This window comes from Anomalospiza imberbis, chromosome 1 (assembly GCF_031753505.1).
Source record: "Anomalospiza imberbis isolate Cuckoo-Finch-1a 21T00152 chromosome 1, ASM3175350v1, whole genome shotgun sequence".
Taxonomy (NCBI): domain Eukaryota; kingdom Metazoa; phylum Chordata; class Aves; order Passeriformes; family Viduidae; genus Anomalospiza; species Anomalospiza imberbis.
In genome coordinates, this window is record NC_089681.1 from 50,577,158 (window position 1) to 50,603,733 (window position 26,576).

The 26,576-nt window shown below is 39.2% G+C and overlaps 1 protein-coding gene across 3 annotated transcripts in view; it reads left to right on the forward strand.

Moving 5' to 3' along the window:
* The window catches only part of ARHGAP28 (Rho GTPase activating protein 28), a 71,555-nt gene that overhangs the window by 18,452 nt on the left and 26,527 nt on the right, over window positions 1-26,576 (forward strand). For 2 of the 3 annotated variants that reach the window (XM_068192003.1, XM_068192008.1), the window contains exon 2: window positions 21,942-22,141. In XM_068192003.1, the coding sequence (XP_068048104.1) occupies window positions 21,942-22,141 (200 nt within the window). Of the gene's footprint in view, window positions 1-6,101; window positions 6,322-21,941; window positions 22,142-26,576 lie in introns of those variants that run through there. The other variant, XM_068192006.1, reaches the window with a different exon arrangement.

Here is a 26,576-nt window from a genome sequence, read left to right on the forward strand (position 1 = left end):
TGATATTTTCAGATTTCACTGACAATCCCTTTATAATGTATGCTTTTGCCCATCAGCTATAACCCACCACTAAGTTACCAGCTCATGTCCTATAAGACATAAATTGCCTTCTCAGCTCTTATGAGGCCTCATGAAACACTTGTCCATTGGAGCGTGTGAAGAGCGCTGCCTGCAATTGCATCAGCTGGCAAAGGAGGCTGTTACCGCAGTCTTGGCAGTGTTGCCACAAAAGCCTTTTTGAAACCCCATCTTTTATCAAATATCTTGAATTTTCTGTCTCTCCGATCCAGAGCTTTCTATTAGTTTTAATCAGCAATTTTCTTCTGTCTTGCCAATGCCAAAAAGGCTTTGCCAGTGAAACCATTGGTGCTGGGATCAGTACCAGCTGTTAAATGCACAACAGAGAGCTGAAGAGCTTTGCTGCAACAGAGTGCTGCAAGAGGAAATAACTGTCAGAAAACTATCTTGCAGGACTCCATGAAACCTGTGACATTGTCATGTGGCTGGTGTCCTCCCCATGCTTCCCACCGGGGTTTGTACAAGTGTAAGAGGGACTGGGAAACAAAAGCTGTGAAGGGCAGGTTCAGGCTGGCCCCTGAAGTGCTGTTCTATCTCTGTTCATGAAAACCATGGGTCCAGGTATATCTTGTTTGCAGGGCAGTGCTGTTGAAGCCAGGGATTGCTCAATGCTGAGGAAAGCCTTGGTCTTGAAAGCATGAAGGAATCCCATTCAGGCTTTTGAAGGCATTAACATTGACAAGGAGCATGCCCATTTCCCAGTCCATGCCAACCTGAGTCTCCAGTAGCTTCAGCCATCAAGACCTGCACAATTAAAGGAAAACACCACTTTCCGCAGTACTAGTGATGGTCTTGGTTCCTCAGGTGGCACTAACATGAACTTGGCTGCTCTGGGTGTGCCAAGTGCTGATCATGGTGGGCTCTAGTTCTCTGGATTGAAGCCAGGAAAATAGATCTGTGGTGTCAGCTACAGTTCCTGCCCTGTGGCAATGGTAGATAGTACTGTATCCACTTTTATTTTTAATCTCATGCTAATATTCTTACATGTCATGTATTTTTGGTTTTTTATGTTGAAATGTCTGTGATAGAATGAATTACATAGATTCTTTCTTTTAAACTTGGTAATAGAAGTTTTTTTGTCCTATCTTCTATTTCACTGCATTGTACAAGACAGGCATCCCAAAGTCTGCCTGCCTGCCAGGCCCAGTTCTGCTTTCATGTCAAAAAATTAGCAAAATCTTAGACTAACATAATATTCATACACCGTAATTAGATATGTCTTTGGCTTATGTATGTTTCTATTTAAAGGAATGGACCTTGGGGATGGGCAATTTATAATGGATTGAGCATATTCAAAGTCATAATTGTGTACAGAAAGTAAAAACTTCTTTTTTACTTTGTCTATTTGTATATAACAGAATTTTCAGATATGATGCCTATTTAGTTAGGGATTTTTTAAAGTCCTTTTCCTGGAACACATTTCATGATTTACAGTCTCACTCAAGTAATACTGCTGATTAAATTAATATTACCTAATAAGTGAAACTAGTAAGATATTTTGTCCAAATTAAATCCTCACCTTTAAGGAGAAACAAATTGGTCATCAGAAATTCACCCTAGTTTTTGAAATAAAAGTTACTGGCCACATATGAATCTGGCAGTTACTTTTGAAGTTACATTCCAAAAAGCAGATACTTTTGAAGAACATCTGTTAATATAAAAATATCACAATACATTACAGTAGTTTAGCTGTAGTTAGTTCAGAAGTACTTGGTTAACATCTAAGGGGGGAAGGAGAATAAATGTCTTACATTTGGCAATCAGTAAGCCAGGGTTTTTACCCATTGCTTGGCTTTGTTTGGGTTTAAACAATGTTCCTCTGTTTTTGCTCAAGCTGCAGTAATCCTTTAGCCCTTGATGTCATGCATCCTGGGTTTTCTATACTCGTTATAATAATCTTTGAATGCTCAGCCCACATCATATGTTATGAATATTCTTGTTTGGAGTAGAGAGGGAGGCAATCATTTTAGACAGCAGGAACCCTACCCCTAACATTTCCCTGTGTGTCAAAGACATGGAGCAAGATGAAGAAGTGAAAGAAAAACAAGTTTGAAAGATGGTTTGGGATGAGAAAAAGCAAAATGGGAAAGGATCGGCAGAAAAGATTGCTTTTAAGGGTCAGAATTTCACTTCTTTTGAGGAGTAATCCAAACTATACCTAGAAAAGCCTCTTTGAGGCAACAGTTGTTTCAAGGTGTAAGCATGGTTGGACTCATGGTGAAGGGTTGGAACATGGTTGGGGGTTAGAACTAAATGATCTTAAAAGTCTTCCAACACAAAGTATTGTAACATTCTATGGTTCTATGATCTACTGTCAGGCTGTTGTGAGAAAGTGGTTCTGGAGAATATAGAAAATGGTGGTATTACAGAAAATCATCTCAGATCCTTCTTTTCAGGTGAAATGGCCTCAGCAATATCATCAATGCTATAGCTTATAACAATGCATCAGCAACATCAGCAATATGAGCAATTATTTTCTACTTCTCCTTGTTATGTCACTTGGAGTGTTTGATAGTTGTGTGCTCCTCAGTCAGTAACTCTTCTTCCAGACTGCAGTCTTTTTATTTTTGGCCTTCTTGGTTTAGCTTTTAAAGAAATATGGCTCTAAGGGACACTAAGTGGCTTCCTTAGGGAACTATTCTGTAAATCTTTGGAATTAGGATAAATAAAAGCTTGTCTATGGTACTGTTTAATGCAAGAAGCAATATAGGCTTTTCTTGGAGGATCTAATAGGAGAATATTGTCAGAAGTCACCTTTGACAATTTGACTGAAAACTAAGCAGGGAAATAGTATTTGTCTGATTACCAAAGAGTCAGCTGAGAAAAACTGTGAATTCAGCACAAAACCCAGCTCCCCCCTCACACAGCTCCAGACACTGTTACCAATGTATATATGGCCCTGGCTTATGGCTGTTGCAGTGGGCCCTGCAAAACAAGCTCAGTCCCTTCCTGCTAATTTACTAGTGGAGGAGGTTTTTTCCGTCGGGCAAGTTCATTTGTCAAGGTGACCTTCACAGCCTGCACGAGCACTCCTGCAGATAAAGAAAGCCACCTCAGCGTGTTTGTGAAACCCAGCTTGGCAGCCCACGGGCCTCCTGCAAGGAGGCACAGGGGCATTGCCAAACTAAAACCTTCCTATTGGCACTCCAAGGTTTTTTTCAATAAAGGCTATACCTTTTGCAATCCTTTTATCATGCTCTGTAAACTCTCTCCTCTTTTCTGACTGCTTTTATTGTCTAAATGGTCTTGAGGTTAAGTATTCTCTTCTGAGAAATCCTTGTTCTGTAAATTAATGGTCTCCTAGGCAGAGGTAAGACTACAATTAAATCTTAATCGATCATGAGTGTAGGTAGGACATTTCACAGATCCTCTGTCAAGGCCCAGACAGAAGAAGCAGATCTTCAGAGATCTCCTAAGAGAAGGTTTAATCTTCTGTAGCATCTGAGGAGTTGATGTCAAGTCTGGACTGCTTGGCCATGAAATACTGTTTTCTTTCTATCTATATAGTTGCTTTCAAATACATCACTTATTAAATTTTAGCATATTGCCATTTTTATACCACAAAAAATAAGCCAGATTTGAAGCATATGCACTTAATGTATCCCAGAGTTAATGTAAAATCTAGCTTGGAGAAGAGCCTCTGGTTTTTACTCACTACAGCTGGAATAGATCAGTATATAGAGACTCTGGAAAGAGCAGTCTTGTTTCAGAAGAAACCACCACACAGTTATAATCATGCCAGTTGAATTTTTGTGGAATAATTAATCCAATGACAATTATTCCAGTTCCTTCCTTGTAGTTTTATTTTCATGCCTGCCATATGACATCAGTTAGGCAAGTCCTTAAAGCTATTCCCCAACAGCCATGACCTGTTAAAACAGGAGACTGTATTCAGAAGTGGAACCAAAATAGAAGGAACATTTCTTTTTCAAGGGAAAAAAAAAGTTTGGGTTGATCAAAATAATCTACAAGAGCATGTTTCGAGCCAAGGAAAAGAATTGGCAAAAATCAGAAAAAGCTGAAACATTTAATTGCAACATCTTCTAAAATAACTTCTTTCTTTCTAATTTATGTGGATTTAACTTTCAACAGAAAAGTAAAACAAATCTCTGAGATCAAACTGTTTATTGTTCCTCTGAAGTTCTACAGGAAAAGAAAATGGCTTTGTTTCAGAATAACTTTAAATTAAGACTTTTTGCAATTACTTGTTTGGCCAAAGCCCTGAAAAAAATCAGTTATTTACACAGCTAATTGTTTTTGACTGGTGTAACATTTAAATTTAGGAAAAGAATAGCATGAAACCGTGTGTCAGTATTTATCAGATGTATAGCATTAAGTATATCTGCTGAAATATTCCATCATTATGTCCCATATATGGAATTGGTTCAGAATAAACTTTTATACAAACCATAGGACAGAAAACTCAAATAAGAATAGAAATGACAGGGCAGGCAGATCCTCTGAGGGACACCTGTGTATGTGTGTTCACCACACTTTATTTTTAATAGGACAGATATAATTAGGGCTCATCACTGTGCTGGTCCTGAAAGAGTGAGGCCAGAAAATTATGTTTAGGCATATTTACACACTTCTATGGCAAGATTTTAAAACCTAAAGCTTTGTTTAAAATTTAGCTAAAGAAGATACTGTATTTTTGGAGGTAAAATATGTTCAGTAGGACACTCTAGCTAGAGGGTCACACCTATCTTAATTTTAAATGCCCAGTGAGCAGTTATCCATTTGCAGCATTTATTAGCTCTTAGTCATCATCAGCTGGATTTGTAGCATGAATAGCCCCGCAGTCCACTACGAAATTCTTGAGCCATATTCCCTCTTCCTTGCAGCTTTTCCTTTAAAGCATGACCTAAACATGGTCCCTGAACAGACCAACAGACAATGGTAAACAGCTAGTTTTCAAAATTTACAAGGATTTATGCAATCATAAAAGATTCCCAGAAAAAAAGAAAGGTGGCATTACGTTTAAAACACAGAGCAAATTTAACTTCAAGATGAACTGTAAAAACCAAATCACTTCTGGTTTTGTTCTTTTCTGCCCCTTAGGAAATCTGTCTGATTCAGGAAGTCCTTTCCTTTCTCTCTCCTTTGTTTCAGTCTTTTTTTTTTTTTCCCTCTGATTAAATAACAGGATTTCTTTTTCCTTTATTCTCCTGTAGGGTTTTAGCCATGTCTTTGAAGGAAGTATAGAATATCAAAAAGCTTATAACCAGAAAGTTAGCTTTTCCTCCTGTATTTCAGGCTGGAGGAATGATGACAGGAATGCTGTAAATTTGACAGACCGGTTTAAGCATTTCAGTGCATAAACAAAGGTTTGGTGGAGGGAGTAAAGTCTGACCAACTCATATGTTTTTGTGCTCAAGAGTTTTTTTTCTTAGGGCTCCTTCGACAACTGCCTGTGGCAGGGAGCATTTTGCACAGTGTGTTTGCTCATCCCCCAGCTGCAGCTCAAAACCATCCCTGAATCTCAAGACTTTACTGATCTTGTGCTCACAACCCAATTCTGGGCCACTATTCATATAACCTGGTGAGTGCTTTTTTCAGTATTCATCTAGGCCCCCCCACTGATCATCCCACTGTAAGAAAAGGAAGAAAGGTTTCCCCATAAATATTTGATTTCTTAACAGCTCTACTCTGGCTCCCTTCTCCTTCCTCTCTGTCTTTGCACACTAGGCTTCTCCTCTGGGTGGAGCAGCCATCTCCATGCAGAAAGAGCTCCTCATTAATTTGCATCTGGCCACTTAGGAGCTTCTGCATTATGCTAATGACAGTATCTCATACCCCTTTTGAAGAAAACACATAGGCTGGCTCTGTCTTTTTCTGAGCCACCCCATAGGGACTCTCCTGAATTACAGAGCAGCTTAGTGCTGATTACTTTTTTATTTCTCCTCTTAGGAAACGGATAAAAGGTTTAAGTTCTGACACAAACAGGAAAACATACTAAGAGGATTTATCCTGAAGGCATCTGCTCTTTAAATAGTGATGGAGCAGTGTTAGTCCATTTCCCAGAAGGGCCAGAAGCTCCACCATTCTTTGTTCCTGCAGCCCTTGTGTGACTAGAGGCAGAATATCCTGTCACAGGCTTTCAGATAACTCCCAGAATATGCAACTTTGTGATTATAGGCTGAGGAGGGATTCACTGCCATTAGGAGCATGAAGAAGTCGGGTTTAAGAAAGACTCTCCTCTTCTCCTTTAAGGATAACAGCAAGGCTCTATTCTGCTCTGAGGTAAGACTTTGTAGAATTTACTAAAGCAGTAATTTCTCAGCCTTTCAGACCATGTTCCCTCCCTCTTGCTTTCTTAAACAAGGAGCGACAGGAGGGGGAGTGAACTGTCAGAATTATCACTAATGGAATTTTCCAGCTTTACCAGGCAGGAAAGGGGGGACAAAAAAAAAAACGTTCCACTGTAGAAAAACAACTGGACACAGTGCAAGTGTAAGCAGCTTCAGTAGGGGCATATGCACGGTTTGATTGACTCAAGCTGTATGAAAATATGCCTTGAAAATCTATTAATATGAAACCTTTTGAGGTTTTATTAATAAGGTGTTAATCTAGGAAGTGATACTTTATTACAATATTTTATTTTTCTCTGTAGTAAAACGTGTTCCCCTGGAATAATAGTCCAGAGAGAGAAGAATCTTCACTTCAAATTGCATTGTTCACAATTTTTCCTGGTTTTGCTCTCATTTGATTTGAGGTCATAAATTTGCCTTTTTCAACTTTTGCCTTCTGATGTTATATAGTTGTTTATGGCAATTACATGGATTTCAGCTCAGTGTCATGGCCAGACTCTAACTTGCACAAGAAGAGCTTTATGCAAACCTAGCTATAAGGAAAGAAGAAACTTATTACTTGTTCCATGGGAGGAAAGCCAGGACTGACAATTTAAGTGATGCATTTATAGAGATTACATGGGTAAAGGAGCTAAAAGGCTTCTACGTTCACAAATACATTATCCTAATCCTCATTTTTCAAATTGTGCTCAAATTTGGCTTGGTCCTGTACACTTGGCAGACAAGGATTTGCAGATAGTGCAGTCTCTTTCTTATGGCTTCTTTCAGTTTGAAAGTGCTTCTAACTGATAACCAGGTAAAATCCAGCGTGGCAGGAGACTGGTGGGAAAGAGCTGCTAAAACTGTTTACCTAGTAATGAAAACAGGAGAAATTCAAGGAACTTGGAAACTAGGACTTGTCCACATCATTTTAAGGAAATCGGAAGATGCTTATGTAGTCTAAATAAATGGAAACAATAGACTATCAGCCCAACACTCACAAACAGGCTCTCTCCTCTGTTCCACAAGGATTCCAGGGGATTTCTCTCCTGCTGGCTGGCTGGCATGACACTCATAGCTCTGCACCTCCAAAGTAAACATCAGGAGTGCTAGAGGAGTTTCTTTTAGCTGTGCTTGCTCTGGGATAGTTTTCTCACATAGTGAAATGGCTAGCTCAACCTTTCTGGTTCCAAAGTCCCCCTGCAGCAAAATATCATGAGCCAGGGTCATGACTATCAGCAGAAATAATACTCTTTGCCTTGGGGAAAATTTTTCAAGGATTTCTCACCCTGTTATTTCCTCCATAGGGGCCTATACTGAGGGGTCAAAGGGAAGTCTGAAATTGCATCAGATGCTGTAGAGCAGCACAAAAAGATGACCATGGTCAAGATGATGAGCATATAATTGATTTTAATTGACTTTGATCAGGATGAAAGAGCAATTATTTTCTTCTTCCCTTTTCAAATATGAAGTCTCACTGAAAGGAAATCCAGGCAGCTAATATCTCTGGAGATTTGACTTTTGCTCCCTAGATTCTTGATTGATTTGTTTGGAAGTTAGTCTAATCAGTGGGATTATTGAGAAATTTCTACTGGAGAATTATGCTCCTAGCACCAATAGAGTTTCCAAGTCCCAGCAGTGTTCTGTCAGGATGGGAGATAGAGTTTACTGGCATAAATGATTGCCCAAGCTTCTTTTTCTGATTTTGGTACCCATTTCTCATATGAGTGGAAGAAATCTAAAGGATCTCCCATCACTTGGTTTTCCTGTTTGTTCCCAGTGAAGGTGATCATGTATATACCATGAAAAGGCAGTTCACTCTTACGTGTTAGGGCTTTTAAAGGCAGGGCTTTACAGGAAAATTGCAAAGTGATTCCTAATTCAGAAAGTCTCTGTGAAGCACCAAAATGTAGATTTTTCTAGACAGCTACAAATTCTCTACTGTTGAGGTTTCAAGATGATGATCAAATTCTAATGAAAATTAACCTAGCAGCTCTAAGCAATATTGTGTTTTTCTTCAACTCTTTTAATTACTTCTTACAAAAAAGTCTCTTCAAATGCATCATTTTGGAAAACCTTAGGTGGTGAGCAGCATATAAGTTATCATAATGATACAGCAGTCTCCTAATTTGACAGATCTTTCTCCCACCCAAATGATTCCAACTTCTTTGAAGAAGAAGTTTTCTTATTCTGAATTATGCTTTCATTAAGCAACTGATAAATGTTGATTCTCTGCTTCATGTTGTATAAAACATTCCATGTTACGTGTTATCTGGACTTTTTCACAATGGCTTTTAGGAGATTACTAAAATGTTCCCTCCATTTGTTGCTATCTTTGTTGTATATTCATACATTTATTATATTATATTTATATGAATCCATATAAATGTATAGTAATCTTCCCCTTAGGATACTGTAGATGTATGTCATAAAGGAAAAGGAGATTAACAGTAGAATACAATAAAAACAGGCTGACTTTACGGCAGTCTTGCAGAAAATCCTGCCAAGCAAAAGAATAAATAACAGCTGTGTTAATCAAAGCCAAATTTAAAAGATAAGGCTTGAATTTAGATGTTCAAAGTCCTAGAAAACTGGGCAAGATGAATGCCCACTGAAAAAAGAACTCCAAGGACAAAGAGTGTAATAAGATCTAGTTAAGTTGAAGGCAAATTTTCAAAAGTTCTCCTGTGATTTAAAGGTCTAAGTCAAAACTGACTTTGAGATCAGGAGCATTTACTTTCCTGTAAGTCCATAGGGTTTGTGCTCTGGAATCCTTCAGTCTTTCCTGAAAATAGGAGTTGGGTGATGGCCTGCCTTAGTCCCTTTTTGGAAGCATAATCTGTAGTCGCCTGAAAGTCCAAAACATGTTCTGGTCCAAGAATATCAACCCGGACTACCGACTCACACCAAAGAACTAGAGGTACAAGGACGATTATTCCCTGTTATACTGGAAAGCCATATGTCATCTGGTTTGGATTAAACTCACAAAGATGTGTTAGCCTGTTCAAGATCCTGTGGAAGCATTTTGAATCAATTTTAACTGACGTAAATATAGCTTTTGATTGGAAATCATCCAGAGAGAGAGAGAGCTGCAGCAGTTCAGCCAAGATGCATTATATCAAAAGCATGGATAAGTAATTTGGTGTCCTTATGGGAAGGATAGCATTACAGTTTCACAACATTCATAAAGTGCCTGCACAGTGAAAGATCTAACACAGTCATTAAAAGATGAATGAATGCCTGATGAACCTTCACCTCCTATAGTGGATCATGGCTCTCTTACCTAGGCAGGTGTGGGAAGAGGAGCATGAACCCACAATGACAGAGGGCACAACAACGGCTTAGTCGTACTCCTTTGACAGGAGTATGGGAGTTTCCAGACATGATTTACTATGTTTGCATAGCAATATTAATAACTTCTTAGTGGTTATCTAGACAAGAATATGTACAGGATTGCAAAGCTCAGATAGAAACTTCTACCAAGCTCTGTAGGACATACAGAAGGAGTCCTTTTACTCACGCTATACCATAGCTTTAAGTCATGAACTAGCGCTTGTATTTTTAGCCCTCTTCTGTAACAAAACATTTGTGTCATTTTGGAGATCTCATTTCACCCGCGTCCTTAATTTTTATTTGATGTCTTTGGAGCTGTGATATGATGAATTAGCTCTTACCTATATGATTAATGAAGTTCTACAGGGAGTGGTTGAGGTGTTTTGATAATTACCAAATTCTGCTGTTATCTACTGCATGATGATTTGGTATCTGGGTTCAGACTCTGGGCTGTGACTTGCAAGGAAGTACTCAGCTTAAGGAGGCAATTCTCTAAAGTCCTCTTTCCATTGTCCTAGCACAACCTGGTGCAAACTCTGAAGAGCTTACAAAAAGCCAGTACAAAACAGTAAATGTCAAAATAACCAAGAGTAATTCCTTCTTGTAATACATGATGTCTACAAAAGGTACTGAGGAAATTTCTAGTGGAGTTCTGGGCCATCTAAGGTTTCTACTTCCCAGGAGAACATGAATGGGCATTTGCTGCCTATGTTAAGATGCTTCAAACTAAGGTACCATTTCTCTATGTCTTCTGTGTCTTGAAGTCTTCCTCTCAACAAGAGTTTTTTTGGTTTTTTTTTTTCTGTAAGATTTCCAAAAGCTATTTCTTATTCCCCCAGCATCAGTACTAAAAAAAGTTAAGTCAAACCTTATGCACAGGAGTAATTTGGCTGACTTCAACAGGGCTGCTTGTTGGACTCAGAATTACTAGCATCACTGAGGCACCATATAGTGTAAATATTAATAGCCTCTGTAGCTCTAAGAGCTTCAGGAGCTGCAGTATATTTGAAAACCTAGCTTTGAAATACCTGGCATGCTATAGCTTTCCTCAGAGTCTTCATGGATGATATATTTGAGACAAACCTCAAAAATCATATAAGCAGGAGAACAAAATGGTAGTTGAAGGAAACTAGAAAGCTTTTGGGCATCATGTATTAGTTTTTCCATTTAAAAGGTGATTTTTCTTGTTCTGGTATTTGCCTTTTTTATGGGTATAGGGAAGAAGTGTGTCTTAGTCTAACATTTCCACCTCTCACTGGCATCCTACTGGTTTGGAAGCACCTCTGATTCATTTGACTGCTTGCATAGAAAGGACATATTTTTCAAAGACATGTAGTACAAACATTTGGACACAATTAGAAAACTACCACTTAAGATCTAGGAAGTTGCCTTGACAGCTCTCATGAAGATGTTCTTTCTATCTCTTTACGATAAGCCTAGAAATCACTTTAAGATCACAGAAAACCTTTTATACTCCAGTGATAGGAAATATATAGCCAAAGTATAAGAAAATGCATTGGGTTTTTTTTCTCTTGACTCCTTCATTCCTTCATTGAAGACCTGAGAATATAACAAACTAAATTTGATTTTGTGGTCCGTTGTTTCCTCTTAATCTGGGAAATTCTGCTCTTTAGAAGCCTGTGAGGACCTATTTGGTGTTCTCTTTCTGTTCTGTTTGTCTCCAAGAAATGTTAGCCTTCTCTCATTTTCAGCTCTTTTCTGTAATTTCTTAAGATGTCATTTGCCATCACCTCACTATGACTTTTCATAGTACTGGCAATGCTATTAGATTTATCTGGCAACTCAAGAGGTTTTTGCAAGCAGAGTTTTGTACCTACATTTTAAATGAAAACTCTTTAGACCAATCTCCAATAGGAGTCTTGTACCAGCTTTTGATTTAAATCACCTTTATGTTTACACAGTTATGTTTGTATAATTACTGATGTCCTGAATACAAGAGATTATAAAATAATATACTGAAATTTAATTTTAAATTGAGTAAAACAGCATAAAATTTTAACCAAAAGAAGATGAGTGAATTATCAAGAAATACAACCTTCAGCATTCCCCACAAAATGTGGGTCAAATAGCCTATTCTGATACAGTTTTCTTCTTAAAGCTGAAAGGTGAAGGTGAAGATGAAATGTACACCACATTAGCAAAACATCTATTGGTTCAACAGAGACAAGAAGATTTACTTCTGTTAATATTGCCTGGCTGTTTGAGATTTTTTAGTCATTAATTTTTGTAGAATGTAAAGTGCCCTCATTGCTTTGACTGAGCTTTTTGCAAATATTTGGAACTGAGTGGAAGAGAGACTGGTGTGTGACTTCTGCTGATAAGGAAATATGACAGTCAAATGCTGCTGGAGAAACATGGGAATATATCCACCAGCTGCAATGCCCATCCCATGCCCTGTGTGCTTTGGCATTGGTGTCACCTCCCCTCTGCACAGAGAGCCCTTCTCAACTTCTCTGCTTGCTACACTCCTACAGAGCCTCACCCCACCCAGCAGCACTTGATTTCTGGAAAATGGAAAGGGAATGGAAAGAAGCAGGGTTCAGGGACATTTGCAGACAGAGGGATGGAAAGGGGGACAGAATTAGAGAATGAGGCCTCACGTTGCCTCAGGTTATCAACAATAAAGTCACAGACCATTCAGGACATTGACAAGAGTTTCCATGTTGATCTACTTTCTAGCAGTTTCCAGCTGATGTATAACCATTTTTCTTCAGGTAAAAATAGAAACCCAGTGCTCTGAGATATTCTCCAAGATCCATCTACGTTTCTTTATTCCTTGCACATTTTTTATCTACACTACTTTTTAAGCAGTCTCATTAACAAAAAGACAGACTATTCAACACGTGTGGAACACTTTCCAAAGTAACTCATGCAATCTTTACCAATATACTTGAGTGGCAGAAAATCGAATTAAGCCCACTCGATTTTTGTGTGGCTACAGAAATTTCCAGCAAATTTTTCATTCCTTCTGACTGATTCAATATAACACAAAGTACAGTACAGCACAGAAAATACCAGCTTGGAGTCTGGAATTGCCAGACAGCCAACCCAGAACTGCTGAGAAAAATTTAAATGGTGTACATTTGCTCATGGAGTTTTTGTGATTTGTAATAACTTCAACATTGGCAGTACCACAAAGAAGGATGTTCTGAATTTAAACATAAGGGATAAATTAAGCCAAAGGGGTTGTAACAGTTTACTGCAATCTGAGAATCTGATCCAGGATTTTCATGACAATGTGAAGTTGTTCATTACTCTGTCAAAAGATTCAAGAATATCTTCAGTGAATATGCATTTTTTTTCAATAAAATAACTTCAAAGGTAGTATTTTGCTTAGCTTTAAAAGTTCAGTGTGTTACTTTACATTACTTCAGTCCAGTCTTGTGAATACTATTAAGCCCAATGTTCAAAAAAATTTGTCATGAATACCATGCATGACGAAAACGTAAATGAATACATTAGAGTTTACTTATTCATATTTTATAATTCAACTATGGCCTTCAATATACATTAAAAACATCTAAAGGAAAAACCAATAACTCAAGTAATGTTTGTTTGCTTAGGTCCTGAAGCCTTTGAAAAAAGTGTAATGGGTGGAGTGGTGACATTTACTTAAAAGCATTCATTAATTATAGGAAGGAAGAAAGTAACGGCTGGACTTCACTTAAAACTAAGCACAAAGGAAACTTCAAACACAAATTGCATGACTTTAAGCTCCTGTTTACATGTTCACTCTCTAGATGTATCTGCCTCCTTTCATTGCTTATATCAGGACCTTAAAGTCCTTATACTTGCAATATATGCAGTTTCATTAGATACGTTCCAGTAGACAATATAGTCCAGTTCCTTCTGCTGTTACCTTAAGTCAATCAAAATGACTGACCTTGTTTTTTGAAGTGTTTCAGAAAGTCATACAAATACTCTGAGTTTCTTAATGATAATAATCATGCTGGTTGAAAGAATAGCTCCTCTAGAATGATTTAAAAATAAAAATGTGTATTCTTTCACATTTTCATCGTAAATGTAGGCAGTGTTAGAAGATGTATTGAAAGCTGTAGAAAGATTGGTCCCTTATGTTTCATTACTTCATTGTGTCTGCTGAGTATTTTAATATTTATTTTTCTTTAAAAACTCTTAATTTGTCATTCTGGAGACTAAACTCTTCTAATATTGTCAAGTTTACATCTCACATGGATTTTACTTGGTTTACTTCTTTGCTTGGTGAATCATTTGGGCCCCATTGGAGCTCTTGAACCTGGGCATTTCCTGCAGTTTTAACTATCTTTATGAGTTATAAATAATGAATCTGGCTAAATGTAAGTTGCTGGCAGATGCTAATCAATTTTACTGTGAAAAAATATTCTGAATCTGTCTGCACATTACTTTCCTCCTCCTCCTAACTCCTTGGTACTTGTAGTTGCACGCAGAAGGATGCACAGTGGCCTGATGTGCTCCAGCTGACATGAGACCATGCTGAACCCAGAGAGTGTTTACTCTTGGTTACCTTAGAAGTGACACTACCAAAGCAGTAGGAAGCAAAAGAGCATGACAGTTTTTCCACTGCCTTTTGTGAGATCTTCCTCACTGCTACAGATAGCTCTCTGAGGAGGGACTGAGTGCATGCAGCGGACAGCATCACGCTTCGTGAAGTACCAGTGTTTAGACAGAATCTAATATATTTGTGCTTCCTGCTCTCCTTTTCCTTCATGTGACTCTTAGCAATCTTTGCTTGCTACTTTAGTTAAGACACTGCTTGCCCTAAACTGCAGAACAAAACGCTTCTGCCTCATGCTATCTGTGTGCCTTCACTGAGTAATTCATGCCAAGGACTAGTAGTAAACCCAGAGCTGCCACACAATATATTTTCAGGTTCAGTCCAGGTGGAATCTGAAGGGTTTGCCTTGGATTTCAGAGTGCTCAGCTAACTAGGATCTCTCTGGGTGAGTGGCAGATGGAATTTATGGAGGCATCTACTCAACAGAAGTGGATAAATTGTACAGTCATGTTCACTGAGCCTGGTGCTCCTGGAGCCTTTCATCAGATCTAACTGATAAATTGTGACATCCAGTGGGTCAGACATAAGTTGTTTGTACTGTAAAGGCAAACATTTTCTGGAAGCACAGGATCTAAGCCCACAGTACATGGCCCACATGCCTATGTTTCCTCCTGGAAAACTTTGTCCTACCCTGGATACATGTATTTGTTTTTCATATAAAAGAAATAGGTCTTAGGTAAGCATCAGCGCAACAAAAGAATTTGTCACTTCTAACAATACATATGTGTGGGAAATGTTTAAGATGTTTGAACTAGCTGCTCATGTCCAGCTTTTGCCTTCTGCAGGTCATGTCCAGATGTTTCTTATCTTGCCCATACCCACTGAAAATTACATGTAACATACTCTGCCATGATCTGTTCATGTTCTTAAGTCATCAGCATTGAAAACTAGCTTATACTGCTTCCTCTTAATGTATATGAAAATAATTCTTTCCAATTAACTTGAAAAAAAATGGTTAACAGAACACACTCTTGTTAATCATTTGGGAACCCCTTCTGCCCTTTAGCAATAGCTTTGTTAGGAGAAAGAAGATGAAATAGAGTCCCTTTCAGATTTTGGCAGACACATTGCAGCCATGTAGTGCACTGTCTCTGTTGCATCGGGCCAATGCTGAAGTGATGTGATTGCCAGTGTGGAGGAGAGGTCTGGGTTATGTCCCCAAAGGTCACTGTTGCCAGCAGGCAGTACCTAGAGAGTATATTCCCTGAACTCCCCAAACTCAAAGGGTTTGATTGTGAGAGCCCTCACACTGAAATCCACAAACAGAGAGAGATTCTTCTGCAATCTCCATGCTTGGTTGAAGAGGGGCCACAATGTGGCCTTTGTTATAGCAGGGAACTTCCCTGGCACTTACACGGACATTGCGTAAGAGACAGCTGAAGAACCCAAGGTGAAACACATTTTTAAATGTTGGCAGGTAACACTGGCATGCAAATTCTGCAACTCAATCTCCTAATTTCTGTTACTACGTTGATGAATTGCAGACAAAATATAATTAAATAAACAAAACTTTTATATCCTGTAAATATCACAGATCTTTTCTCTTTTAAGTCTTTAAATCTTAAGATTCAGTAGACAACCCCTTTTGGCCCTAAAAACCATAGAAGCATAGAACATCCTGAGTTGGAAGGGACCACAGGGATCATCAAAGTCCAGCCTCTAGCTCTGTGCATGACAGCCACAAGAGTCACATCATGTGCCTGAGAACATTGTCCAAACACTTCTTGAACTCTATCAGGCTGGTGCTGTGACCACTTCCCTGGGGAGCCTGTTCCAGTGCCCAGCCACCCTGTGGTTGAGAAAATCTTTACCTAATATCCCACTCAAACCTCACTTGACACAGCGTCATGCCATTCCCTCATGTCCCATTGCTGGTCACCAGAGAGAAGAGATCAGTGCCTGTCCCGACTCTTCCCCTCTTGAGGAAGCTGTGGACTGCTGTGAAGTCTCCCTTCAGTCTTGTCTTTTCCAAACTGAAAAAACCAAGTGATCTGAGTCACTTCTTCTCATACAACTTTCCCTGTAGACCGTTCACCATCTTTGTAGACTTCCTTTGTGTGATCTCTAATAGCTTTGTATCTTACACTGTGGCTCCCAAAACTGCCCCCAGCACTCGAGATGAGGCTGCCACAGTACAGAGCAGAGCAGGAAAATCCCCTCCCTTTCCCAGGTGGTGATGCTGTGCCTGATGCCTCTAGGACAGGGTTGGTCCTCCTGGATGCCAGGGCACTGCTGACTTATGTTCTACTTGCTATCAGCAGGATCCCCAGGACCCTTTTTTGTGGTGGTGCTGCTCTCCAGTATTTTGTTCCTCAATCTGTGCATATATCCAAGGTTGACCCACCCCAGCTGCAGAATCTGGAGTAAAATTCAAGTTGACGGGAACATATTTTGAAGAATCTTTTGTAGAATACAAAGACAGGCAAAACAGACAATTCCTGTGTTTTGAAATCTAACCTATAAAGTAAGGTGATAGCTTATTTTCAAACCCATCTTTGTTAACAAAGAGCGATAAGATTCACATGTTTTTGGAGTTCTGCTGGGCCACAGGATGAGAAATTTAATAATGAAATAAAACCTTCCTCTGCCTCTCACTCAACTACTCCTTTACAAAGCAGGGCAACATGACAGAAAGAGTGAGCATGATATTTAAATATTTGCTATAGCAGATGCTAGAGAGAGGACAAGGAAGCTTTAGCATCCACTGTCTACATCTTCCCTAACATCTGCAAGATAATCAGAAACAGAAGCATGTAGATGGAGTTGGGGGTATATTGTCTGATATATACCCTTCCCTGTGATCAGAAGCCATGAAGCATGAGGAGAAGGAAATAAGCAGACCACAAACAGTGCAGGAACAAGGTCATGAGGAAGGAACCAGAAGATGAGAGATTTGGGTCAAAGTGAACTGTGCACAAAAATACTATTTCCCACTGCTGGTCTCTTCCTTTGCCTGGAATTTGTATACATTTTATTTAGAAGAAAGAGATATATTGGTACATGACTGCTAAAAATTCAGAACAGTTCTTAATAACGAAGAATAAATATTTTTTCCCTGTCAATGCAAGCTACTATCCCCTTTTTTACATATGGGAAAAGCTGAACAAATGTTTATACTTATAGAATTATTGCAGTGTGAAAAGGTGGATATTCATCCTACAATGACCAGGACAATTTGATTCCTTCACCTTTTCCATTCTTATAAATGTGACTAATTGTGGTGAAGCAGGTTCAGGACCCACTGAATGAAATGAAAGATAACAGCCCACAAGAATAAGATGTCCTCTCCCTCTGTGTAAACAACAATCAAGTGCTGTTTTTAACTACAAGTTGGCTTTATTGATCCCATTTGTTTTATGGATTCTTCACCATCCATTACTTAATTAAACTCAAAATACAAGCCTGGCTTTATCATTACTGAGCTTGTGAGCAATCATTAAGTGTCACTGAGCCAGCTCTTCATGTGGTTTTACAAACCTTTACTTTGAGGATAGGGTAAGAAGAGCTTATTTGATCTGGCTTGGCTGTTCTGAAATCAATAGGTGGTGTCAGATCCTGAACATACTAATGCAGTATATATGCAAGATAAAATATAGGGTCAGGAGGCCTGTTTAGCTGATGCTTTTCATCAGTATTATAAGCATACACCAGGCCAAAACCAGAGTCAAATACAGTTGAATTAGCTGTCTAGTGCTCCATGGAAATACCCTCCTTCCCTGCAATAGTTTTTCCACAGAAAGCTTTCTAAATTATATCATGTTTCTCCTTCCTGAAACTCTTTAACTCTTTCTTCCACAAATATCCAGTAATAGACAAGTTCTTTGATAACATTAGTTCTCAACATACTTTCCCCTTCTTTTTCTTTCCTTTCTCAGTGTTTTATGTGGCTTTTCTTTTTTATTTTATTCTATCCTGAAAAACATTTCAGCTCATTCAGTGGAGTTGCTATAATTTTTGCTCAGTGCTTTTATGTTCATACTCCTCTCCCAACTTTTTCCATCAAGGAAGCCAGGATCTGAGATCCCTCCTGTGTTTAATTTAATCAGCATTTCAGATTAGCTCATTACTAACATGTATGTGAGGGAACAAAAGAAACTTAGCATGAATTTTGTGATCGCTGCTTGTTTAACAGGACTGGTTTACAACTTTTCTGTAGTAACAGCAGAATCAGCTTAGTGAAAACTTTTTATTGTTCTAAGCTTCTCTTGAGACACTAAGAAAAAAAGACCAAAACAAAGGATGGCTTGAGGGTGAAAAAGGTGTCAGGAACAGAGGTTGTCTGCTGCAAGAGTTCCCAGGTAACAGGCAACCTGGTCTTCTTTATCTGTTTCTGAGAGAGGCAGATTGCTGAGTCAGTGCTCTTACAGTGTCCTTCAAGAATTAATTAAAAGCAGTGAAGAATATGCTTTGCTTCCTCGGTAGGATTTTTTTTTCCTGAAACTGTTTTGAGCAGATTTGCCTGGAGGAAATGGGAGACAACTACCATTATCACATAAAGGCAAGACCACTTCCTCCCAGACAAAAGTCACAGGTATATGGGTCAAAACAACAGCTGGAAGTCTTTCAAACACATGAGCTTTAATTAGGCAGACTCGGAATAATTGGAGAAGGTTTGTACCAGACCACCTGGAAGCAAGCTTCGGATGTTTACCAATAAGGATAAAGCACCTTTGCCTAACCTTTCTTGTTACTGGAATTGTACATGGCTTGATTTAATCTGGGTTGGGAGAACAAGCCTCAAATATGAGGTTCTCAGGAACTTTGTTCAGCTGGTTTTCCAAATAAGCTCTGTACTTGTAATATTGCTGTAAATGCACATTAATTACACAGGAACCTTAGACATATTTGGCAAAGCTCGTTGCCACAGCAGTTGTTGCTGTTTTACATGGTCTATTTAAGTAGTTAGCTTTCTGGTATGGTAATATTACAAAATAAGCACACTCAATGTGGGGAGAAAAGCAACAACCACCAAGCCTCTTTCTTCCTAATATGGTGAAATAAAAAGCCTTGGTCTGAGCCAGCTGAAGTGCTGATAGAGTCAAAGCCCAAGGATCAGTGTTGTGTGTCGCCTGAAGAGCACAAAGGTCATGGTCAAGATTCACACTGGGAGGGCAGGAAATGTTTAAATTCCCTGACCATGACTAAATGATGGGAGCCAGTGATGCTATCAGGGATGCCCTCTTCTCGTCCCAGCTCGTGTTTGATTCCAGAATGGTGAGAGCATTCCTTCCTGCAGTTGCTGGCTCGGGAGCTCTGGGCTGTGCTATACAGCACGAGTCGGGACTTACTTTCCACAAAGATTTATATTAAGCAGGGACATGAATTTCTCAGTGAGCAGTTGTGCTGGACATGAATTTCTCAGTGAGCAGTTGTGCTGGGGTCTCAGGCCCCAAGCTGAAGAGGAGGCTGGTGAGGGACAAGCTGTGACAGGAGGACAGACACCAGCCCTTGGTGTCTCCTCTGCTTGCACAATGTCCAGTGAATGGGAGCCCCAAACACTGTGGGAGTACCAGGCAGTTTTGCTTTTTTCCTTATTTGTGATCACTATCACCTTTTAAATGAAAGAGCTCAGGTTTTCACAGCAACAAGCAATGGGTTGATGGGTGCTGTTTGCCCCATCCCACCTGAAGAGATGTGGTTTTCTGGCTGCTTCTTAGGAGTTCTGCTTCTGCTGGTTCAAACCTCTGCTCAGGGATACTTGGTACAGTATTAACTCATCAGATTTAAGTCCAGTGATCCTTGCATTTTTCTTGCTTGCTAATGTAAGGATGAGACATAGGTGAATCCACAAAAGAAAGGGAAATCCGTACAAAAACCCCAGAGGCTGACATGTCCAGATGCATAATTCCAGTGATTATAATTTATCAGGTAGCCCAGCCATGTGAGGCTTTGGGAGCAAAAGCCGACTGAAACTCACATCTCCCCAGAGACAGAGCTACAACGAAAGCATTTTAACCGCACTTGTGTCACAAATTCCTCTTGCATTTAGCGACTGTGGCTTGTTCTAATTAAAACAGTAACAGTTTCAGCACTGTGTTTTAAAGCAAGCAAACTGTTTATGAGGATAGAAACGGAGAGAAACTCTGAAGACAGCACTTCTCTTCCCAGAGAACGTGTCTCCACCACCACATAGCATGTTCTCTCCTGCTGCAATGTTGTCACCCATCAGAAAGCTTTGCTTCCCAGCTTTGTTTCCAAGAGCACAGGGGCTGATTTGGCAGATGAATCATCCGTATTACACCTATGAGTGTTCAAAAATAGGCAAGGGCCTGAGCTTTGCCTTTTATAAAGCCTGATCATGTCCAAAGCTGAATTTGCTGTGCTCTGCTGTTCCCACCACAGCTCCCCAGCCTGGGGCTCAGATCTAGCCCAGAAGGACCTGCCCAGATAAAGAGAGGAGGCTCTGCAAGCCCCAGGGAAGCATCCAGCCCTTCACTGGCAAGGAAGGATAAAGCAGAGGCAGCAGCACAATGAGGGGGAAGCATGCTCAGTCAGCTTTATGAAATAATACATTGTTTATACATCCATTAGGAAAACTTTGATAAGGAGGGAAACACTGAAAAGGAAATATCTTATTTTTTAGTGGAGTAAAAGTGATGCCTGTGGTTTTAAACAAAAGTGTTTTGGCAGGATCATGCCATACAGAAGAGGAAGAGAAAGGGAAACTGCATTTGAATTAATTCAGATAAGTGAAGGTCAAAGACCTTATGTCAGAATTTTCCATTAATTCCTATGGTCTAGCTCACTGCCACAATTGTGTTACCTCCTAACTCCTTTGTACAAATATCGTTGTGGTTATTACTACTGATTACTGTATCTACTGCAATTACACATACAAAAGCTGTTTACAGTATTGCAGCCTTAATAATGCAAAAGAACAAAGTCAGACAATTTTCATGATGGGTGTTACATGAGATTTTGAATGAATTTGTGTAACTCTCTTCAGCTGCAAGTACTTACAGTGGGGGGAAAAGACAAGAACAAAAGAGTAAGGAGCAAACTTTGTTTTAATTCAATCCCTGTATTGAATCTTAACTTGAAACTTTGATTTTTGAACCTGTGATCAAAACCTCTGTTTGACCTAGAATATACTACTTTAATCAAAAGTCAAATGTTGTTTAAAATTAGTTTAACTTAATAAAAAACCCCAAACATTTTTAAAGGGTTTTCAAATAAAAAGTAATTATTTTTCCAAATTAAAATCTTTCAAGTTTTTTTTCTTTTTTGGAGTGAAGATGAGTTTGTAATTTCAGTGTTCCCAATTCTCATTATTTTTCCCCAGAGAAGTTTTCACTGAGGCATTTCAGCCAGTAAGCAAAACAGGAAGGGATAGAAAGAGAAACTGAGGCAAAAATAAGTGAAAATAGTTTTCCAGGATACCTGTATGAGAAATAGAAATTGCATTTCCTGAGTTCCCTCTAGATTGGGAAATACTGAAGGGCATTAAAGAGATAAATTATCAGATGCAAAATATATATCCAGCCATTATTGTTGTGAGCAGCGGAGATCGTGACAATTACCAGAACTGTGTACTTGGCCTCTGAAATCTTGTTCCCTACTTCCTGGTACAGTCACAGGTCAAGCACTGGTTGCCTGCTCCATTTGCATGGCACAAGTTAGCATGATAGAAAGATGATTTTTTTTGTATGGCTTTCTCTTTTCAGAAAGTCTCTCTCTCGTTGTCGAAGAATTAACAGGATGCTTTCCAATGAGTCAGTACCTCCTGCCTTCAGTCGCTCCAATTCTCAGGCCTCCATGGACAGCACTTCCATGGAGGACTTCTGGTGTGAAGTAGAGAGCATCAAGGAGAGCAGAGAAGATGGATCTGAAGAAGCAATGCTCTTGGAGTTCAAACCTGCTGATGGTGAGCACATGAACACCACTTATTCCTCATACCCTGGCTTTGCCTCCTCTCTAAAGAGTCATGCCCTGATCTCCTTCCTCACGTCACTCAGTCTGAGCAGAAGTACTAATCTGGATGTGTGATCATTGTAGCACATCTTCTGAACATCACAGTTAATCACTAGCAAGAAACAATAATCGTCTGGTTTATACACTGAAGCTAGTAATTAACTTCTGAAGTAAGTTTTGTTGCATTGATTTTGTTTGTGCTTCGGGAGGACAGATACAGTGTAATTCAGAAAAGAAAGGCACTCAATGAAAACTCCATTTCCATTATTAAATATATTAAACCAAAATATTTAAAGTAGCAAAATGTTAATTTAGTGTGCTATAATTTTAAACATTTTGGCTTTTGGTAGGATATGATTCAGAAATTATTAAAGTCTTAAAGCAGTTTTTGGTTAGATGTAGTATTCTTCTATCAGGAATTTGATATCTGCCTGTTTTGCTGAGATTGCCCAATTAAGATATCATTCAAGGAGAGGTTAGAGATAAGTCTGAATGTAGGGATGCCTAGTCGTTCAGGCTCCCCACTTGACCACATTCATTCATCACTTATACAATGTATCGTGAAGGTATTACTGCCTCATTCTGTTACCTTAATGTTTTCCCTTCTCGTTAGGTACTGTATTGGAAAAACATGCAGTATGTGCTAGCTTGTTGCAATGCAGCTTTGTGTTAGATGATTTGATAACATCTAGAACAGTGGTTCTCATGTTTTGTTTTTTTTTTTTCAATTAGGACACCCCCCCCACCCCTCCGTTTAAAAAAGCATTATATTGTGTAATACAAAATACCAGGTGTTACTATAGAATGAAACCAAATTTCTTCTGAGGTCGTGACCTCCTGATAACTGCTGCTACCCTTCTGTGGCTCCTGGCCACTGGTCTGTTAACTACTGATGTAGGGATAGATTTTGAAACGATGGCATGTTCTTTCCATACAATTATTAACACAAGTGATGATGTATTTTTCCTACCTTGACGTGCAGTGGGATGTCATTAATTCTGCTACCAGGAAGAATGGTGCAAAGTACTACTTTTTATTAAGCAATCAAATACTCAACTAGTCATGGTAAGTAACCCGTGCTGAGGTATCTAGCTCCAACCATGTACTATTTCCATGGGAAACACCTCCCATTCACTAGTTTCCAGCTGGTTCTCCTGGAAGCAAAGGGAGAAGACCACCAGAAATCTTGGTCTGCTGTGAGGGTTATGATCCATCAGCCTAAATCCACTGTTCTGCAGTCCTCTGTTCCTTATTGGGAAAACTGCTGTCTGGTCATACTCTTTAGCTTGGAGACTCCATAAAGAGATTGTGAGCCTCCTGGTGACTCCTCCATGCAATTGTCAGCACGAACTAACAGGTGTCCCTGACTTGTCTACACAGTCAGGGAAATGGCATAAATCTGTGGGCTGCCAAGCCAGATAACTTAGTAGAACAAGGCAATACAGGAGCTTATTTTCCAGAAACATTTCCATCAGTTTCATCACTGCCCAAACTCTGCTGCTGTCCCATGTTACCCTTTGTCTGAGTACACCTCATTACATCACATTGATTTTTCCTCTCTGCCCTGAATTAAAAATGAGACTGCAAGTCAAAATGCAATACATCTTCACACTTCATTTACCTTCCTGTTGTTGTCTTAAACACATATATATGTATTGCATACACCCACACACAATCAGGCAGTGTTTGTCCTAGTTATTAACATCGGGAATATATTCAGTCTGGGATTATAAATCTTGGAAATAATAGTGAGTTCTATTAAGGTCCTAATAGGATAATACTCCTTGCCAATGATCAAAACACTAAAAATCAATGTGGAAAACCTCAGGGCAAAATAAAAGCAAATATTCATCACCCTTTTGAGATGTCTTTGAGAGGAGGAGATGAAGATCCCTAAGAAGGATGCCAAAGGGTGGTAGAAGCCAGGTAGGCATGACTGTCAAAACCTCAATATGATTTACCAGACATCATGAGCAAAGGGCAGACAACACCATACTTACTCCGTTGTTGTTAGCAAATACAGTCAAAAAAGAACAGAAGATAATGACAAGTGACACAGGGGATGAAAATGTAGGGGAGGAGAAAGTAATGGTGTATTTAAGATGTCCATGCTGTGCAGAATTGCTTTACAACTTTTGTTACAAGGCTTGAATGCTGTGAGTTATTTAAGGTTATATCTCTGGGCTATTTCAGGTTATATCTGAGATTCAAAACAGGACATGCCTCTTTCCTAGCAAACTCTTATGAGAAAAAGAGAATTACCCTTTCAATTTTCTGTCTTCAAGTGGAGCAGAATCAAACACAGTATCAAGACTATGCTGTATTAGTAGCTAGCACTATAAAAATAATGCTTTCTTAAACAACATGGGGGGTGGGTGATTAACCTTAATTTTATACCAATGTGTCATAAAATTTTGAGCATTTTTTAATGCATAAATTTCTTCTCTTTAATACTTTTACTCTTCTGATTACTGTTGTTATGTGTTAGTCTATTCTTTGTGTGTGGTTGGAACAGGAAAAGGGTAAAGTCAGAGAAAACAAGTCACAGGGTGACTAGTAAGCAGGCAGAATTTAATGTCTGCCCTGCTATATTTCATAGTGAGTTTGATTACAAGCTCAATTCTTGAAAAGAATATGTCAGGACAAAAGCCAAAATTAATGTAACTTAAAAGCTGAAACATGGACAGGTGTGGCTCCAACAGCAACACACAAGAAAGAGAAGAGACCTTCTTAGAAAGAAGAGTGAAAATGGCATAAGAACCACTGGTTCAAAGCTTACAGAGAAGGAAAAGGAACAGTCTCCATCCTGTCTGTGGATACAGAAAGGATAAGAGCAAAGACAAGCTTTTTTGTGGGATACAGGGCTGGTCATACCCCCGGCTAACACAGAGCAGGGGGTTTAGAAGCAACTATTTTTGTAGTCCTTTGTAAAGAGGCAGGGCAGTTAACAATGAAGTCAGTGATGGCACATGTATAAGATGCTTTTACTTGTTTCTTCAGCCAAGTCCTGTAATTTTCTCTTTTATGTATGTAACTGCCAAAGTGCAGCAAACTGGTGTCCATCAATCAGCCTGCATTCTGATGTCAAGAAGAGGCAATAAAGGGAGAGTGGAAATACCAACCTGCCATTAAGACTGGTGCTGGGACAAGAACAATAAGTGCATTGATGAGTTGTTTTCTAAAACATGCTGCAAATTAATCCATTTCCTGTTTGACATGTTTATTTGTAGTACCTCTTCTTCAGTCAGCGCTGGAATGAAATTACTGTGTTGTGTCAAGCAGCTTACTGCTGAGCTAGGATTGCTCACAAAACTGAAATGAAGGACCTCAAAATCTCCTATGTGAAGAGAGACTTTAAAAGACTATGACTATTTATTTTAAAAAGAACACAAATCAAAAAGCGGTGACAGCAAGATTTAAAATTACTGAATGATTCAGAGAAGGTAGATTGGGACCTTTTCACAGCCAGATAATGACAAGGCACGTTGATTTCAGGTAACAGGTAGCAAGCTGAAAACCTATATTGTCTTCACATGGACAGGTTTTGTTAGTGAGGGGGCTGCAGATGTGGCTCTGTGAAAAGATGACAGAAGCATCTGCCATGTCCAACAGAGCCAGGATAGAAAATAATTCTTCCCACAATGCATGCCATCACTGTGGAACCAATTGCAGTATCGAACCAGTTGGGAAGCAGGTATTGAACAGATTAGAGAAGTCAGTAATTGAGATCCCAAAAAACACTGGGGTGTACAGTGCTAGCAAGTCTTTAATAATTAGAAGTTAGGGTGATACCTAGCATGCCAGGATGGCTATTTCTGCATCTTCCTCCCTTACATGACCTCTTAGACACCTACCCCTTCCTGACCCTTGTTCTTTAGTGAGCAGCTCTGGTTCTTAATCATCTCATTCAAAGCAAGCAATTGGACTAGGTGGACATCAATCTTCTCTCAGTGTGGCTTCTTCACTAGCTACCACCAACCCTCTGGAATATGAAACTGCATCAATAGTGTGTAAATATATTATTCTGTTCTATACACACCTCCAGTATTTCTGTTTATTTGAATTGGAATACTGATTTTATTTCGATCAGCCAAATGGCTTTCTCCAGTACACCATGCTACAAATGGTGAGTGTGGCATAAATGGGAACTGAGGGGATTTATTCTTTGGAATTAGGGGTTAATTTTTAGGGACCTTGCTTTGTCAGGCTGGTTATTCTGCTGCCTTCTTCACATGCATATGTTGATGAAATGCCTCTTCTGTTCTCCTCATAAACCTCTCTTGTGAAGACACTGACAAACTGAAAGTTTGTCAAAGACAGTATGTTTACAAAACTAAGTTAACTTGCACTTGTGGCCTAAGAATGGTTAGAATTAGACTATTCTCAAG